The following is a 13095-nucleotide window of genomic DNA, read 5'->3' as shown; positions in this document are numbered from 1 at the left end:
TCTTACAGCAGTGCCCAAAAGTGATAGCAGTTTACAACTTTCGACGTGTCGATGTCAACCTTCCGAGCAACCCTTATTTCGCGATAGCATAGCCCATGCCACTAGTAATTACCTTAATGTACCGGTTTCTCTATAAAACAGCATATGTACATGTTAGCATCACAGCGCATTAAACGTCTTGGAAGGTGGGGCAGATAATTGCCCGAAAGATCGGTGCGGGTGGCGGGAATGATGCATCGAATAACTGACACACATGCTCGCGTGGCTGCCGAAGTTGAACATTCGAGCTCAAGGTTTGCACGTGTGCACCGTAAAGCTGTGATAAGGAAATAATATCATGATATAATGGCCCCCCAACCAAAAGAGAGTCGCTTGTTCAACGACCACCATTTGCATTTGTCGCCTTCAAACGAGCCTCAGCAGCGCGCGCTCTCTGCTCCCGCTCAACCTTCGCCCTCATCTCCTGCGTCAACCCCGCAAGTCCCTCCTTCGCCGCCGCCGAGCCGCCCAACCTCCGCGGCCCGTTCGGGTTCTCAACCTGCTTCGGCGCCGTGCGCACCTCCTTGACTTCTGGCACCACCGGCGGACTGGGCGTCCGCACCTCCCTCTCCTTCTCCTTCGCCTCGCGCTCCTTGACGCGTTCTTTCAGGCCTTTCCGCCGCGCCTTCTTCTTCTCTTCTCTGCCCTCCTCCATCTCCGCGCTCAGCACGCTCGACACCCGCGCACCCTTCTCCGCGCCCAGCCAGTCCCACCAATCAGGATGGGCAGCTGCGCATCGCCGGAACACGTCGCGGACTGCGCGGGTGCGCGCGAGATCATACGCTGTGCGTCGCACGCCAACAGGCAATGCCGGCGCATCCGATGCATCCGAGATATGACCGTCGTCTTCCGTCGTTGTGCTGGTTGGCACGTCAACAGTGGGATCCGCATGCATGTCCTCAAGCAGCCATTTTGTCACTTCTGCTTGACCAGCATGTGCAGCCACTTGCAACAGGGTCCCACCTCTCTCCCCAGCCCATTCTGGTACTGACACATCAATGCCTCCAATATTTGAGCCTTCACGTTCCCAGAAGGCTTTGAGTGCATCAAAGCGACCTCTCATGATCATATCCAGTAGTCGACTCCACTTCTCACGGAATAAGTCCTCTTCTTTTGTGAAATGAGGCTTCTCCTTGACTTTCTCCTGTTCCGAAGGTGATGCTGCAACAGGAAGTCTTGGCTTCGGCCTCAGGAGAGAGGCAAGGAAAGCCTCGTCCTGCGCGCGAAGCGCCTCTTCAGTCAAATGGGACACCTTCACGCGGGTGAGCTCCAAGAGACATCGCGATAGTTCAGATTGTGTCTAGGAAACTGTTAGCTGTAATACCTGCAACGCGGGGACTAGACTTACCGGACGGCGTGTGGGGAAAGGGAACGTGCGCAGGCGCTCATCACCTATAATCAGACATCAACATGAAGATTCCGAGGGGTACGCCGCCGCATGACATACCTTTGTTAATTACAGCGCCGTCGTAATCAAGGAAGATGCGTTTATTCGAGACGCTAGCGCGGATGAATATCCGCTCACAATGATCGATTTCCTCCGCCCAATCTTGCAAGAGGTTGCGGATGTCCTACATTACTTTCTTGAGTGAGCGCAACTGTCAGAGCAAGCGACTGTACAAAGCTCACATCTCGCAACGCCTGCTCGCCATATCGACGAAGCATGGCGCCGGCACTGACCGCTTTGCTCTTCGAGTTGTCATTAATCGATTGAGATCCACCCTGTTTTCTACGAGCTGATGGAGGGAGCCGAAGTTAGCATGTCTTGTACGGTAAGGCGTCAACTTCACTGACTAGTGTATCGGTGGAACGTTTTGTGCTTCAGCACTTCCATGTCAGGTTTCGGCTTCCTCGGTTTTCCCTTCTTAGTCAAGCCGCCCTGGTCATCCACCTCGCTATCCGGAGCCTTCACGCGAACAATTGCACCCGCAAAGTGCCCTCCGGCAGTCATGAAAATGGCCCATGTGCGCCCTTCCTCTCCACCTTTCTGCATCTCCTTCAGTTCGTCCAGATATGTTGACGGTGTTGCGGAGGTTGGGAAGATGGCTTTGTACAAGCCGATCTGTGTGGACGGCGGAGAGTGGAACCACGCCAGCGGCGTCTTGGGAACTGATGGCAAGGCGGAGTCGGGAGAAGGCGGCCTCACAAGGTTGCGAGTTTTCTGTACGAGAGCGGCTACGGCGTCCGAGTCGTCGGATTCGCCTTCGGACGAGGAAGCAGATCCTGATATCGAGTCCTCCAGACCTATTTCAGATTAGATACAACAAAACTCCTAGAACCCTCTAACACGCACCATTCACTAATTGAGAGAACTGGGCTTCCGTGACCGGATTGCCACCGTTGAGACGCACTTTGACATTGTATCGATGCCAATCGGAACGGTAGTGAATGCGCTGCTCGTCTACGTCTGCAAAGCTTGCGCCGAGACAGATGTTGCATGCGCGTGAGGTGGTCCCAGTGGGCGGAGTAGCCACAGGCTCGGGTTCAGGAGGGGATGGCTCTTGGTTCACGACGTTCCGGGGTATCAAAGTGTCCAGAAGTTCCCGCGGGAGGGAAAAGGCATGGTATTGCGGCGTGAAAGACATGACAAGCTCGAAATTGAGAGCAGATGTAGACAGGTGGAAATGAGAATGGATGCAAAGTAGCTGCAGGATATCCGGTACAATGTGGTGGAGGATACAAGTCGAGATGCAGAACTTCCGTAGAACGTTAGAGTTACAAAGCTAATAGACTGCTGGCTGTGATGACTAAGGCGCACGCTAGACGGTTCCGAGAAGAGTAAACGAATGAGTCGAGAAGATCACCGAACGCTGTGAAGCGGCAGACTTGCGATCGAGAGCGCATCAGAATATTTGCAACAAGTCCAGCGCCACAATCCAAACAAGACCAAGCGCGTCGTGTGCATTAGCCGAGACGCGTCTCGCCGTCACATCCACTGCGTCGCATCCGCGACATTTCTTCCTCTGCTCTGCTATTTCTTCGCAGATTACGCGGGAGATATGTCCACATTGTCATCGAAAGAGAACGTGCCCTTGCTTCGGTCAGTACAGTCGTATCTTGTATCAGGGAATCACGTCACGACGCGCCATGTCTACAGCACTGCTACGCAGACGTTCAAGAACGCTATGGAGAGCCAACCGTTAGCCAAGCGGAGGAAACTCGCTGAGAAAGGCTCCTCGTTCAGCGGCTCTCAACAAACGCAACAGCCCTCATTTGCAGATGTCCTTGAGCGGTTGAAAGAGGAGGCGGGCGAATCGAAGGGTACGAGACTGCCATGGCGCGCTCATCGATGTTTAACTGATGCGCGATATGCACTGCAGACGCTGAGGGAGGTGCAGATTGCTGGGCAAGAGCGACTCTGCCGCCTCTTGATGAGACGAAGGACAGCATTAGTAAGCTTAGTCGTTGAGCGCGATGTGGGTGGCCTTGTTCACGAGTGAACCCAGTATTCCAGCAGATCGATATTGAAGAAGCAATTGACCAAGGGAGCGGAAACCTTGGTCTCAGGATGTACGGTGTGACTGAAGTACGTTCTCCGTATACGTTCCACTACTTTCGATTCTCATGCGTGCACAGGCTGGACACAGCGTACTGGCAATCATCACAGACTTTCAGCCCTATTTCTATATACCCGCCCCTCGTGGCTTTGCGGAGAGTGATACCTGGTCCTTTGAACAATACCTGAACGTGAGTGCCGTTCGCTGTAGTGTGCAACTCAGCTTAAGAAGGGCCCTACTAGAACGCTGGAAATGGTGGCGCGGTTAGAAGCGTCGAGTTCGTCAAGCGCCGCAGTTTATGGGGGTACAGAGGTGATGACTGGGTGATCTTCCTCAAAATTACTGTCGTCGACCAACGCAGTCTGCCGAGAATACGAGATGAGTAGCTCATTTCTACGGCAAAATGCTCGTGACTGAGGTGCTCCGCTGGTGATCACGCATCTTCGAGCGAGGAGAATGCAACTTCCGCGACCTCTTCCCTGGGTCAGTCAACACGTATGAGAGCAACATTGCCTACACCCTCCGATTCATGATTGATACTAAGGTTGGTAAAATCGTGTTAATGAACATTCGCGACTAACAAGCCGACGCAGGTAGTGGGGATGAACTGGATCGAGATCCGGCCGTGCAACTACCAGCTGGTGGAACCGAGCAAGAAGAAGTCCCATTGTCAAATAGAGCTGATTGTCAGGTACGACTTCGGGCCTTTCCCAGTTGGTGCGACTAATATCCTGTCGACGAAGATGGGACAAATTCATCTCACATTCGCCAGAGGGACAGTGGTCGCACATCGCGCCATTGCGCATACTCAGCTTTGATATCGAATGTGCTGGCCGTAAAGGCATATTCCCTGAGGCGAATGTCGACCCTGTCATCCAGATCGCGAACATGGTCACGCGGCAGGGTTCGTTGTCCACATCGCTAAAAAGCCATGCGGTCTAGAATTTCTGACTTACTGCCCATCCTCCAGGCGAAAGCAAGCCGTTCATCCGCAATGTCTTTACTCTCAATTCTTGTGCGAACATTGTCGGTTCGCAGGTTTTATCCTTCGACGACGAAGCAAAACTACTGCTTTCTTGGCAGAAGTTCGTAGAGGAAGTCGATCCGGACGTCGTTATCGGATATAACATTGCAAACTTTGATTTACCATATCTACTCGACCGAGCAAAAGCCCTCAAGGCGGATAAATTCCCGTTTTTAGGACGCTTGAGAGGTTGGTATTCGCGTACAAAATGACTGCGCTCACTAATGAGACCGTGATCCTCATCAGGTGTGAGATCACAGACAAAGGAAACGCACTTCTCGTCAAAGGCGTTTGGCCAACGCGATTCGAAAGACACCGCACTGGACGGCAGACTGCAAGTCGATATCCTGCAGTACATGCAGCGCGAACACAAGCTACGCAGCTACACGCTCAATTCCGTCTGTGCGCGATTCCTCGGCGAGCAGAAAGAAGACGTTCACCACTCGGTTATCACATTTCTGCAAAATGGCGGGCCGGAGTCGCGACGCCGACTGGCGGTGTATTGTCTGAAGGATGCGTATTTGCCGCAGAGGCTGATGGACAAGCTGATGTGCTTCGTCAATTATACGGAGATGGCCCGCGTGACGGGGGTGCCGTTCAACTATTTGCTGTCGCGAGGGCAGTCGATTAAGGTGTTATCGCAGCTGTTCCGGAAAGCGAACGATGATGGCTACATCGTACCTGCGCTGAAGGGTGAAGGTACGATGCTCCTTATCTCGCTCGGCCGTCTGGTATTCATATCACATCACGATCTCAGGGTCGGATGAGCAGTACGAAGGTGCTACCGTCATTGAGCCCAAGAAGGGCTATTACGATGTGCCCATCGCGACGCTGGACTTCAGCTCCCTGTATCCATCCATTATGATGGCGCACAATCTCTGCTATACCACGCTGCTGGAGAAGTCCACTATCGACAGGCTCAACCTCGTGAAGGATGTAGACTACATTCAGACGCCGAATAACGGTGAAACGTACTGTTGTTTCTGCAGTGATTGGTATCGCTGACTGGCGACCCTTCAGATTTCTTTGTCACATCATCGAAGCGAAAGGGTCTTCTTCCTACCATCCTTGAGGATCTCATCGCTGCACGAAAGCGTGCGAAGGCTGATCTGAAGAAAGAGACAGATCCGTTCAAGCGTGCAGTGCTCGATGGTCGACAATTAGCGCTGAAGGTCGGTGGGCGGTCTATGGTATTCTCTATGAACGCGTCTGACTGGCTGTTGCTGTAGATCAGTGCGAACTCTGTATATGGTTTCACGGGCGCCACTATCGGCAAGCTGCCTTGTCTGCCTATCTCGTCTAGTACCACAGCCTATGGCCGTCAAATGATCGAGAAGACGAAACAGGTCAGGATTATATTACCCATCCCCATGAACAGCTCAGTCTGATTTGAGTTTGACTACCATAGGAAGTAGAGGCAGAGTACTGCGTCGCTAACGGCCACTCGCACGACGCACAGATCATCTATGGTGACACAGATTCTGTCATGGTCAAGTTCGGGCCTACCGATCTGCCTACCGTGATGGCATTGGGAAGCCAGGCAGCAGATTTCGTAACCGCAAAGTTTATCAAACCGATCAAGCTCGAGTTCGAGAAGGTGTATTTCCCGTATTTGCTGATCAGCAAGAAGCGGTATGCCGGCTTGTACTGGACTAGACCAGATAAATATGACAAGATGGACACAAAGGGTATCGAGGTCTGCATCGTTGGGGTGATGTCATGCTTGGACGAGGGCTGATACGATTTTGTGCTAGACTGTGCGACGGGACAATTGCCGGCTTGTGTCGACGGTTATTGAGACATGTCTGCACAAGATGCTCATCGACCGCGATGTCAAGGGTGCCGAGGAGTGAGCATGAAACACTTCGCCTGCAAGGTTGTGCTAATGACTAAGCTCAGATATACCAAGCAGATCATCTCCGATCTCCTACAGAACAAGGTTGACATGTCTCAACTTGTGATCACAAAGGCTCTTGCGAAGTCAGGTAGGGTGGCTCCTGAGATTGCGCAAACAGAAAGTGCGCTAACATACTGTAATGGTAGATTACGCTGCAAAGCAAGCGCATGTTGAGTTGGCGGAGCGCATGAAGCAACGAGATGCAGGTGCGTCAGAAAACCAAACGATCTGCCATGCTGCCGATATTGACGACGACTATCACTACACAGGTTCTGCCCCTGCTCTCGGTGACCGTGTGGCGTATGTAATCATCAAGGGTGTGAAAGGTGCGATAGTCATATCATAGGTAGTATGTCGCAACTGACATTGCCTACTCACAGGTGCTGCGGCGTATGAGAAGTCAGAGGATCCCATCTACGTCTTGGAGAACAACATCCCTATAGACACCAAGTACTATCTCGAGAACCAACTTTCCAATCCCTTGATGAGGATCTTCGAGCCCATCCTCGGCGAAAAAGCGACGTCGCTCTGTAAGTCAACTGTTGTTCGAGTGGTGGGTGTGGTATTAACGGGATACCCTGTCAGTGTCTGGCGAACACACTCGCACAATTCAAATTGCCACTCCGACTGTCGGCGGTTTAATGAAGTTTGCGGTGAAGACAGCGACGTGTATGGGCTGCAAGACGCCGCTACGTGCGAACAACAGCATCAAGGGTGAGCTACCTTTTGAATGGGCTGTCAGGCAAGTACTGACATAGCATCTGGCAGACGGCGCCGTATGTAACAACTGCCGACCACGAATTGGGGAGCTGTATCAGAAGCAGGTAATGCGGTTCAAAATAAGGTCTTGTGACCAGAACGTTGAGTCTGTCCCGGTCAGGTCACAACGACATCAGAATTCCAAGTTCGCTTCTCCCGGCTCTGGACCCAATGTCAGCGATGTCAAGGCTCGTTGCATCAGGTTGGTGGCTCGGGCTGTCAGCAGAGGATCTGCTGATCAATATCATTCTCAGGATGTCTTGTGCACGAGCAGGGACTGTCCTATCTTCTACATGCGCAAGAAGGCGCAGAAGGACGTCGAAGATGCAAATACCACCCTGGCACGCTTTGATCATGAACTTTGGTAAATGGATGGAAGGTCGACCCATCATAAGGAGTTGTATCGATAATCTTGCGTAATGTGTATTTTTAGCCATCCTGATTCCTGACTGCAGTTCGCATGTATATCGAGCTCTTTGTAAATGCAGACCACGAGTGACTGCCTCAAGGAATAATGGGGCAGAAACGCCCCGCCAATTGAACAAATGCAAACAAAATCGCATTCTGGAGTTGATACATGATAGATTAGCCCGCTCCAAGCAACGAACTGAATAGCCCATCGATCTGCTCCTCGTGCCAACCATGCGTCACAGGAACGGACACCATGAAGTTCTGCAGCTTCGGATGGACTTCATAGCGCAACTTCCTTCCTTTACTCGCCTTCGTGTCGATCTTCTGTTTGTGCTTTGCCTTTCTTTCCCTCTGATGAGCCATCCAGTCCTGTTCGCCGCCCTGTGAGTCGCTCCCACGCGCCCGAATGACGTCTCGCAGTAGCTGTTGGTAAAAGTCGAGATCATCGAATAGTTCTGTGTCTTCCTTTTCGGCATCGTCTCCATTGCCTTCACCATCAGTAGATCCCAGTCGCTTGCCTTTGCTCTTGCGAGTGCGCGTCCGGCTGAGCAGCTTGCTGGCGTCGGTCCGCAGAATGTCGTCGACCATGCCTACCACGCCATTCTGATTTCTCGTATCTTTACTGAAGGCGTTGCGATTGCCGAGCAGAACGCTCGGTGCAACAGCCTGAACCTTGGCAGACCACTTCGCCAACGTGTGAACGAGGTGCGAGTGATAGCTCGCCTCGAGCGCAGAAGCAGCTGAGGAGAGGTCACCAAGATAGGCGGAGTGGTCATACGACATCTCTTCCTCGGTGGCTATCCTGCGCCGCTTGCGTGGAGGAATTGCGATAGATTCATTACGTTCCAGAAGCCCCTGCACGAGGATCAGTTGCCTCATCGATTGGCGACACGAAGCGCCCCTCACCTCCTGCAGTGCGAACAATTCTTCGGTAAGCGCCTCCGCTTCCCGGAACATGGTTTCAAGAGAATCGCGTGCAGGTTGATGTCGCATGAGCTCTGCAAGGTGCACGGCCTATTGTCGATCGATTAGAGGAACACGCATATGCCACATTGCCCTAAAGACGAGCCTACCTCCGGTAGTCTATTTGCCGTAGTAACAACTTTCTGAAGCTGTATTCGCGCATCTAGCAGGTTATCCCAAAGGCCCTGCAATAGAAAGCCGACCTCAGGTTATGACCACGAACAGAATACATTAAAACGCACGATCTGACGGGCGACGGCCTTGCCCTTTTCGCGATCTTCTTCGCGGGTCCTGCGAAGAGTGAATGCAAGGTCATCGTTATGTTCTGTCTCGGCCGGATTGCGTGCTTCATTCAAAGCGGTAGCGCTTGGAGTGTCAGGTGAGGGTCTGTCGCGTCGAGGTCCCTCATCCTCGCTCAATGTATGAGAAGACACGTTGCTGTCCCCACTGCTGTCTTCATCTTCGGTCTCTTGTCCCTCGTCTCCTGACTGGCGAGGCACCGATTCATCTTCCATTGAGCTTGCTTCTGACTCGCTTTCGGTACCCCTATTCGCATTTTCGAAAAGCTGCTTGCGTGTGGCGCGAACGCCTTCATACTTCGGATCTGATACGGCTTGATTCAGTTTGCGCAACGTGGAGGGACTAAAGGTGGTTGTTCCGTGAGCAGGCTTGTCAGATAGCAGACATCAAGACTCACGCGACATCAACATAATGGTCTCTAGCTGCGGAGTTGTCGAGCGCAGGCTCGTCTTCTGGGTTCACGCCCGCCAGCACATCCTCAGGATCGAAGTCTGATGGGAGGACCGGTTTGAGTACGAGCAAGCCTGATCCTTTGAACATACGCACCGACAGGCGCAGCGTCGGACAGTTCAATCAACTGCTGAGCGAGGGACCGTCTTTGAAATGCATGTCAACGTTCAGCAACTCAGACTAAGTTGTTGCGCGTAAGAACATACATACGAGACATGCTTTGGGGCGGAGACCGATGAGGAATTCTGAACGCGAGCGTTTGGTATGACGGAGAGAAAAAATAGGTGAAAATAAATTGTGGGATACAGGAACGATAGAGATGATGGGGCGAGGCAGCTGAATATTTGATCGCGTGCAAAGACTCAATCCCACGACTTCGGTTGCGCTGAGCGCTCGGCCGTGTCTCACCCTCCGGAGCGTTTTGCATCCTACCCTCGCTATCTCTCTGCCCTAGGCACCCTGCAGCCAACCTGGATCATTATTCGCAAAACAGATGCCAGTTTCTTCTAACAAATGGCAAAAAAGAACATGGTCTCAAGTACGTGTTCCGCCTTCGTTCTCACCAGGGCCCAGTGCTCGCCTCGTTGCCTCTCACCACGCTCGGTGTATCCCCCGACTACCTCATCATCGTAAGACCTGCTGGCCTGCGGCGGCCGGGCCTCATATTGATCGTTCTTATCTACGATCAATGTCACCGAACTCCCGTACGCCCGTCCTCAGTAAATACATGCCGCATGACGCCGTTGTGTCCCGTTACCCTTTACACATTCCATACCCATCTGCGTTGAATGAAGATGACACTAATCCACATGCGCAGATCTCCAAAAACAAAAAGCTCCCTCAATGTCGTCTGCTCATCCCCATATCGTAGGCGCCGTCACAGACGCGAGCCCTCTTTCTCCGGAGGACGACGACGACGACATATGTCCGGTCTGCGAGAGCGAATGCACCTGTCAGAACAGAGCTGCTCCCACTCAGAGCAGCACAAACAACGCATCCATAGCTTCGGCTCGCTCTACGCTTACTTCGAACGCCTCTACCGCGAGCGGCTCAGCGACGACTACTTCCTTAAAAATCAAGTTGACCCTTCCCCCCAGTCTAAAATTCGGCAGGCGGGCGACCACAGGTCCTGTCGGGACAGGCGTCAGCGGAGTGCAGCAACGCACGCTGCTAAGCTCGTCTCCACCCAACCCGTACGATGGTCCAGCGAGTTCCGTTTTTACAGGCACCAATGCCCATCTTTTGGCGGCCAGTGTCCTGAATCGCACTGCTCCCAAACGCAGAGGCCGCCCTCCCAAGGCGATCGCTGCCTCACGAGAAGAAGCAAAAGCACCGTTATTAGCGTCGCGTCAAGGCTCGATAAATGGAATCGCAGAGTCAGACGACACTCACGGCTCTTCCTCGTATCGCGGTGGAAAGGCAGGAAAGGGCAAGCAAGTTGGCACGCACCTCGCGGCGAAGAAGAACCTTGCGGTTATAAGAAGCGGCCAGAAGCACAAGGGCAAAACCACGATCGGCCGTAAAGCGTCTGCTCCGAAGTATGTCAAGAACCCGATCAAGTCATTCAGCGATGATGCGCATTCCGAGAGGTTCCCAACATTCGTCTCTGCCGCATCAACGTCGTCGCATACAAGTTCATCAGATTCGTCTGGTAGCGACTCGGACCTGTCTTCTCTGGACTCGGAGGTTCACGAAGAGACACTGTCATTGCGACGCGGTGAGTTCACGAAGGGCGAAAACAGACGAGTTTCGAACGAGGGGAAAAGACATGATCATGCGAGTAGCAGTTGGGAGATTCGGCCGAGACAGAGCAGTGTGGGACTGGACGAAGAGGACGCTGATATTGATAGCAGCGCAAGCAGCGGTGACCATGAAGACAGCGAGACCGACAGTGAAAGTGATGTTGCTGACGATGCGGATGAGGATGCGGACACAGAGGGTGGTGGATTGGAGGATGTCGACGACGACGATACAAGCAGCCGAATCGGGGTGACTTTCGGCGACGGAGGACCCGGCTGGAGCGATGATGAAGAGTCGTCTCTCGATGCCGATCTGTTCTTCGCCAATTTGGATGATTCGTCTTCCGAATCTGAGTCCTCGCCGGGGATGCATGTCCACGATCCATTTGACCCCTGGTCGGATTCCGAGCCTGCAAGTTCGATGTCCGCTGATGAGGAGGACGCTCTGTTTCTCATGGACATCGATCCGTCCGTGCAAGTGCGTCGGGCGCCGGGCGAGTTCGAGTTCGGCTTGGAGCTCGACGGTCTCTCTTTTGGCTGGGATGGCCACATCCCCATGAGCAATACCACATCGCAGAACCTCTTCGATCTCGGTCTCGGACTACAAGCAGCTGACGGGGACGTGGATATGCAAAACAGCCGAGAAGATGACACTCAGTCTGAGTCGGGCGGCTCCGAGACAGTGGACGACATGCTTCTGAAGGAAACAGACGGTGAGACCACCGAGGATGAGCTTGTCGACTCGGACGGTTTGCCTAATTCCCGTGCGATGATGCTGTTCCGCTGGCCGACTACTGTCTCGGCTATCGACCCTCTCTCCACAGTCGGTACCATTCCCAGCTCTCCGGAGCTGCCCCCAAATGCCTCAGAAAGTGTCCGTATCGCTCTTGCGTCCTTTCCGGCCAAGCAGACGGCCTCTGCGCCTACTCCCGCAGACATCCTCTCTGGCAGGATTTCATTAGAGGATTTGGAGGATATGGAGATGGAGAAGTCTGCAGGAAGGTCTTATACGCCGTTTAGGAAACATGCCAGTGGTGCCCCTGCGATGGGAGAATTCAATCCTGTAGCGCATAGCGAGCATGCTTCCGCTGTCATCGACGGGAAAGGGGGATGCGTCCCGAGCCCATTTCCAAGGTCACAAGCACTTGCCAAGCGCCGCAGGAAGCGTCTCGAAGCGGATTGTAATGGGTCTGGTTCTGGCGCTGTACGTATCTGTACTCTGTGTATGCAAACTCGCGCTAACCTTAGCCGAATGTGTGACGTAGGTTGATCCGCCCTCTGAGTCGGCTCTCTCATCAACCCAATCCTCTGATGAGACGTTTACTCAGTCACAAGTGCCGACGTCAGAGGCTCCGTCCACTGATGCGATCGACCTTGACGACGTGCTGGATCCGTCCTTCCTCGACCCTGAGCCGATCGGTTATGAGCACGATACCCAGTCATTTGGTCAACTGGCGATGGCCAGCAGCGTCGGGAACGGTGCTTTGATTCGGAATTTGAGCCGCTGGGACCGCATTCCAATGGCGACTTTCCGACGCACTCGTGAAAGTGCCATCGCTTCCAACATGGAAGGCTCTGCTTCCGATACTGGACTCAGTGTGTTTGGTGGCATGAGCTCGCTCAGCGCTATGCTCGCGCAATCCAAGCCGAACGACAAGAAATCCCGCAGGCACTCCAAGAGCAAAAGCACAGTCCAAAATGATCTCCTGACGCGTGACGGAGATCGTACGCCGACCCCCTCTTCTGGTCATCAAGCGTACAAAGCGTCAAAGAAGGAACTACGCAGGGAAAAAGCAATGATGAAACGCAAGATGATGGCAAAGCCGGCTCAGTACCGCCACCAGCAGCCTCATCGCACGCATCATCACCATCCCAACCACAAATCTCGTGCTGCGAGTTCCATGCAACGCGGCAGTGGAAACTCCTCTGGGCCGTCTTTTGGCTTATGAGTTGAAAATCGCATCCTCGGGTTCAAATTTTCGTCTTTGGTATGTCGGACTCGGGGTCGTTCCCATA

General features: G+C 53.2%; 4 protein-coding genes across 4 annotated transcripts; 2 read left to right on the top strand and 2 right to left on the bottom strand.

Moving 5' to 3' along the window:
• Positions 1–115: 115 nt before the first annotated feature.
• Positions 116–2853, bottom strand: LAESUDRAFT_722063 (uncharacterized protein). Its single transcript, XM_040908128.1, has 6 exons — positions 2333–2853; positions 1834–2283; positions 1669–1775; positions 1487–1610; positions 1388–1431; positions 116–1339 (listed from the first exon to the last, which is right to left on the bottom strand). Exons 1-6 carry the CDS (start codon positions 2622–2624, stop codon positions 377–379), a joined length of 1980 nt encoding a protein of 659 aa, XP_040767652.1. The 5' UTR covers positions 2625–2853; the 3' UTR covers positions 116–376.
• A 120-nt stretch (positions 2854–2973) lies between these two features.
• On the top strand, positions 2974–7772 carry LAESUDRAFT_673547 (uncharacterized protein). The gene is made up of 24 exons (XM_040905531.1): positions 2974–3079; positions 3137–3300; positions 3360–3431; positions 3486–3565; positions 3616–3726; positions 3779–3914; positions 3974–4080; positions 4130–4227; positions 4280–4440; positions 4507–4749; positions 4807–5259; positions 5318–5524; positions 5581–5732; positions 5790–5906; positions 5969–6256; positions 6315–6409; positions 6460–6545; positions 6604–6663; positions 6727–6783; positions 6838–6987; positions 7043–7171; positions 7226–7281; positions 7338–7418; positions 7471–7772. The coding sequence occupies exons 1-24, from the start codon at positions 3039–3041 to the stop codon at positions 7582–7584; spliced, it is 3258 nt and encodes a 1085-aa protein (XP_040767651.1). The 5' UTR covers positions 2974–3038; the 3' UTR covers positions 7585–7772.
• LAESUDRAFT_747912 (TRAUB-domain-containing protein) lies at positions 7752–9557 on the bottom strand (the record flags this gene model as incomplete). The annotated part of the gene is made up of 7 exons (XM_040911495.1): positions 7752–8482; positions 8534–8641; positions 8701–8775; positions 8833–9232; positions 9288–9381; positions 9437–9486; positions 9547–9557. The coding sequence occupies 7 exons, from the start codon at positions 9555–9557 to the stop codon at positions 7802–7804; spliced, it is 1419 nt and encodes a 472-aa protein (XP_040767650.1). The 3' UTR covers positions 7752–7801.
• A 626-nt stretch (positions 9558–10183) lies between these two features.
• LAESUDRAFT_756130 (uncharacterized protein) lies at positions 10184–13028 on the top strand (the record flags this gene model as incomplete). Its single annotated transcript, XM_040912128.1, has 2 exons — positions 10184–12283; positions 12345–13028. 2 exons carry the CDS (start codon positions 10184–10186, stop codon positions 13026–13028), a joined length of 2784 nt encoding a protein of 927 aa, XP_040767649.1.
• Positions 13029–13095: the final 67 nt, after the last annotated feature.

Source organism: Laetiporus sulphureus (assembly GCF_001632365.1).
Source record: "Laetiporus sulphureus 93-53 unplaced genomic scaffold LAESUscaffold_6, whole genome shotgun sequence".
NCBI lineage: Eukaryota > Fungi > Basidiomycota > Agaricomycetes > Polyporales > Laetiporaceae > Laetiporus > Laetiporus sulphureus.
This window is presented reverse-complemented; position numbering and strand designations above follow the sequence as displayed.